This window comes from Ipomoea triloba, chromosome 1 (assembly GCF_003576645.1).
Source record: "Ipomoea triloba cultivar NCNSP0323 chromosome 1, ASM357664v1".
Taxonomy (NCBI): domain Eukaryota; kingdom Viridiplantae; phylum Streptophyta; class Magnoliopsida; order Solanales; family Convolvulaceae; genus Ipomoea; species Ipomoea triloba.
This window is the reverse complement of record NC_044916.1, coordinates 19,053,819-19,058,833: the sequence shown is the minus strand read 5'-3', so window position 1 is coordinate 19,058,833 and position 5,015 is coordinate 19,053,819. Positions and strand designations below refer to the sequence as shown.

Genomic DNA, 5,015 nt, shown 5'->3' with positions numbered 1-5,015 from the left:
GTTAATAGAGTTTCTAAATAATTTTTTTTTCTTTAGGGTTTTATAAATACGTCTTTTAGAAAATATTCATCTGGGTTTGAGAAGCGTAAAAAGAAAAAAAGAATTGAGCAACTAACTCAATCTCAGAAGGGAGCTCTTGAAAATTTTATTACAAAACAAAAACTCAAATAGATGAGCAAAAAGATGATGCCAAGGAAAAATTGTTAGATGCTAATCTTCATATAGAAGATCAAGATGATTGTGAGATTGGAAAAACTTTAAATGATAGTGTGCACAACGATGATATGTATCATTGTGACAATGAAAATAATAAGAATGTTGATAGTTGTTTAGATGATGTTGGTCGCAGTGATAAACCAAATAATTCCCTTTTATTTGACATATATGATCCAAGAAATTGGGATGTCCTTGATTCTAAATTAATAGATATTCTTGTGAAAGATGGTCTTAAAAGAGATTTATCAATAAATAAAGGTCCCAAAGATAAATTCTCTAGAAGATTTTCATCAGCATTTTACACAAGATATTTGCGAAATGGAGAGAAATGCGATCGAGATTGGCTTGTATATTCAAAAGAACTTGACAAGGTCTTTTGTTTTTGTTGCAAGATTTTTAAAAAAAGTATAGGAAAAGGTGTTTTGGTCAATGAAGGTTTTAGGGACTGGACACATCATGGTGTTAGACTTAAAGAGCATGAAACAAGTGTAGATCATATGACTAATATGACAACTTGGATAGAGTTGCGTCTTAGATTACAAACAAATGAGACAATTGATAAAGTGGCTCAAGAACAACTTTTGAAAGAAAAAGAATATTGGAGGAAAGTACTTTTTAGGATTATTGCAGCTATGAAGTATCTTTCTAAAAATAACTTGGCATTTCGTGGAACAAGTGAGAAGTTGTATGAGAATAACAATGGAAATTTTTTGGGTCTAATTGAAATGTTGGTTGAGTTTGATCCTATCATTCAAGAGCATGTTTTACGTGCTAGAAATCATGATATTCATCATCATTATCTTGGTCATAGGATTCAAAATGAATTGATACTTATGCTTGCTACTGCAGTTAAAATAAAGGTCATCAAAAAAATCAAAGAAGCAAAATATTTTTCAGTGATATTAGATTGTACTCCTGATGTTAGTCACCAAGAACAAATGTCTTTGATTTTAAGATGTGTGGATATATCAACATATCCAATTAAAATAGAAGAGTTTTTCTTGGAATTCTTGGTTGTGAATAACACTACTGGCCAAGGTATTTTTGAAGTATTACAAAATGTGTTGATATCACTTGATCTTGATATAGATAATGTAAGGGAGCAAGGTTATGACAATGGGTCAAATATGAGAGGGAGACATCAAGGTGTACAAAAAAGACTCTTGGATATAAATCGTAGAGCATTTTATACTCCTTGTGGTAGTCATAGTCTTAACTTGACTTTGTGTGATGTTGCAAATAGTTGTAGCAAAGCAAGGGATTTCTTTGGAGTAGTGCAACGTATTTACACAATATTTGCTAATTCCACAAAGAGGTGGCATATCTTGAAAAGTAATGTAACAAATCTAACTCTTAAGCCATTGTCATCTACTTGATGGGAAAGTCGTGTGGAAAGTGTTAAAGCAATTAGATATCAAGTCAGTGATATTCGAGAAGCCCTACTTCAAGTGGTAGATACAGACAGTGATTCTAAAATTCAAAGTGAAGCGAGATCTTTAGCTACAAATGAGCTTGGTAACTTTGAATTTTTGGTAGCCACAATCATTTGGTTTGAAATCTTATATGCAGTTAATTTAGTTAGCAAGCAATTACAAACAAAGGATATGCTTCTTGATGTTGCTATTAATCAATTACAAACAAAGGATATGCTTCTTGATGTTGCTATTAATCAAATTAAAGGGTTAGTTTCTTTCTTCAAGAATTATAGAGAAAATGGTTTTTCTAGTGCCATGGATATTGCAAAGGAAATTGCCACTGAATTAGAAATTGAGCCAGTGTTTCCTCAAAAGCGAAAAATTCGTAGAAAAAGACAATTTGATGAGAGTGCTGATGACACTTCATTATCACCAGAAGAATCTTTTAGGGTTCATTACTTTTTATACATTGTAGATCAAGCTATAATTTCATTGACCCAGAGGTTTGAGCAATATGAAGTATATGAAGGAACTTTTGGTTTTTTGTTTAGTTCTCACAAGTTACAAGCAATGACTGATATGGATTTGAAATCTTGTTGCATTTGTTTAGAAGCAGCTCTTAAGAGCGATGAACAAGGTGATATTGATGGAAATGAATTGTATATTGAGTTAAAATTGCTTAAAGGGATTTTATCGAAGGAAAATATAGGAGCAGTGAGTATATTGAATTCATTGAAACAGATGAGTTGTTTTCCAAATGCTACTATTGCATATCGAATATTATTGACAATCCCAATTACTGTTGCCTCTGCAAAAAGGAGTTTTTCAAAGTTAAAATTGTTGAAATCTTACTTACGATCAAGTATGTTGCAAGAGAGACTCAATGGATTAGCTTTAATCTCTATTGAAAATGAGATTTTGGAAGAAGTTGATATCAAATGTTTGGTGGATGATTTTGCGTCTAAATGTGCTCGTCGTATGTCACTTTTTAAATGAAATTTTAGATGTATTTTTTATATATAATATTTATATTTGAAATTTTGGACACAACTTTTTGAACAACTATTATTTATATATAGAAAATACTTGAAAAAAGGGGACCCAAATTAATATATTGTACATGACCCCCATTTTTATTGGGACGGCCCTGATAAAGAATATGGCATAAGACTAACACTGGCACCCAGATCACATAGAGCACCCCCAACTACAAATCCACCAATGATGCAAGGGATGGCAAAACTACCTGGATCTTTCAGCTTAGGAGGTAGTTTATGTTGAAGAACTGCATAGGTCAAGGCTCCTTCGCTCAGATCCACCACCGCACTCTTCTCTGACTTTTTCTTATTGCCTAAAATATTCTTCAGAAACTTCTTGTACAATGGAATCTGAGTTACTGCCTCAACAAAAGGCATGTAGATCTCCAGCTTATCTATCATCTTATGGAACTTGCTCTCTCTATCGGACTCCTTTGATCTCCACAACCTCTGTGGATATGGTAACAGGTTGCAAGGTATAACCGAGTCACCTGCCTTCTTGTTCCTCTCAGGCTTCTTGCTAGGAACACTCTCATCTGGCACATGGGCTTTTCCTTTAGCACTATCTTTCTGAATCACAGGCTCCTCCTCACTATCATCAAGAACATCCTCAACCTGAACGCCCTCATCCTTCTTATCAGCTTTCTTAGGCACTCGATCATTCGAAGGAAAAGGGGGATCCTTCAAAGCTAATCCGCTTCTAGTGGTGACTACATTCACTTGGTGCCTTGGATTCTCTATGCTTGCTGGCAGTCTACCATTCGAAAATGAGGCTTGATTAGACAACTGATTACTACCTCCTTGCTATTGAGCCGTGAGGCTCTCTATCAATGCTTGTTGAGACTCTACGGTTACCTGTAACTTGCTCATCTGAGCCATCATGGTGTTCATGAGATTCTGCATATCAAGATCCTGAGATGGTCTAGAGAATACTTGACCCTGATTGTTCCCGAAATTCTGATTCCTTTGCTGGAACTGCCCTTGATTTGGATTCTGACTATTCTGCCCAAAATTCTGATTGTTTCTCCACTGAGTTCCTTGGTTTCCACCCCTATTCCCTTGATTACCTTGAAATCCTGGTGGATTGTTCCTCACTTGATTTCCCTGATTGTTCCAAGAGGGAACAAACTGATTTCTTCCTTGCTGTTGATAGTTCCCATAACCTTGCCCCTGGCCATGTGGTCTAGAATAACTAATGAGATCAACTTGCCCCACATTAGGCTGAGGGGTTTGGCTACCGGAGTCTAACAGATAACATGTATGAGATGCATGATTTCCACCACAAATTTCACAACAGGCTACAAGAGGTACCTGTGGCACTGAATAAGGATTAGGAACATAAGGCTGTGGAACCAGTGGGGGCTGAGCAACAGCCTGGACACTCTGAGTAGGAGCCTGTACTATCTACTTTAGCATGTGCTGTATAGAGTCCAGCTGAGCCTGCATTGCCATCTTTTCTTCAACTTCGAACATCCCAGCTGGCTTCTCTCTCTTGGGTATATCATCCCCCTTAGTGTACCAGTAAGTGTTGTTAGAGGTGATCCTCTCAATCAACTGCTCTCCAGCTGCCGGTCCCATATCAATGAAAATACCCCCAAAGGATGAGGTATCTAAAATAATCTTTTACCGGTTAGTCAATCCCTCATAGAACGATGAAATAAAGTCACCTGAGGTCATCAAATTCTTTGGGCACTTCCTCCTCAACTCCTTAAATCTCTTCCAAGCCTCAGGAAGATCTTCATTGCCAAACTGCTGAAAATTCTGAATCTGTTTCTTTAACTTGGCAGCCTTGGAAGGAGGACAGTACTCCTGCATGAAAGCTTTGTGAAGCTGTTCCCAGGTAATGAAATGGTTGGCTGGAAAGGAATTCAACCAACTCTGTGCTTGATCTCTCAGGGAAAAGGGGAACAGCCTCAGCTTGATGGCTTCACTAGGAACACCATTCATCTTGATGGTCTGGCAGATTCGGTCAAAGTTCACAATATGGGTTTTCAGGTCCTCAACCCGAGATCCTCCAAACTGATTATTCTAGACCATCTGAATGAGAGTAGTCTTCAACTCAAAATTGTTTGCCTCAATTCCTGGATACACAATGCAATCTTCTTCCGTAAACTCTTGAGCTAAATGGGCTGCTATGGGATTTGCTTGTGGAACCTCCTGGGCAAACTGCTGAAACAGATTGGGATTCATCTGATGGAGAAGATTTTGCATCCCAGCCCCATAGCCTGGCTGCTGGTACACAGGCTGCTGCTGCATGAAAGGAACTCCCAATCCTCCCCCAACATAGACATTTGGGTTTGGATCGACCCTGAAGTTCTGTGCCTGATTCTGAACATTTGGCACTGGA

At 37.4% G+C, this 5,015-nt stretch overlaps 1 protein-coding gene and 1 pseudogene across 1 annotated transcript; one reads left to right on the top strand and one right to left on the bottom strand.

Annotated features, from left to right (window-relative positions):
• Positions 1-284: 284 nt before the first annotated feature.
• Positions 285-2,627, top strand: LOC116009875 (annotated as a pseudogene).
• Positions 2,628-2,764: 137 nt separating this feature from the next.
• On the bottom strand, positions 2,765-4,615 carry LOC116009868. Its single transcript, XM_031249046.1, has 4 exons — positions 4,336-4,615; positions 4,118-4,278; positions 3,531-4,072; positions 2,765-3,422 (listed from the first exon to the last, which is right to left on the bottom strand). The coding sequence occupies exons 1-4, from the start codon at positions 4,613-4,615 to the stop codon at positions 2,765-2,767; spliced, it is 1,641 nt and encodes a 546-aa protein (XP_031104906.1).
• Positions 4,616-5,015: the final 400 nt, after the last annotated feature.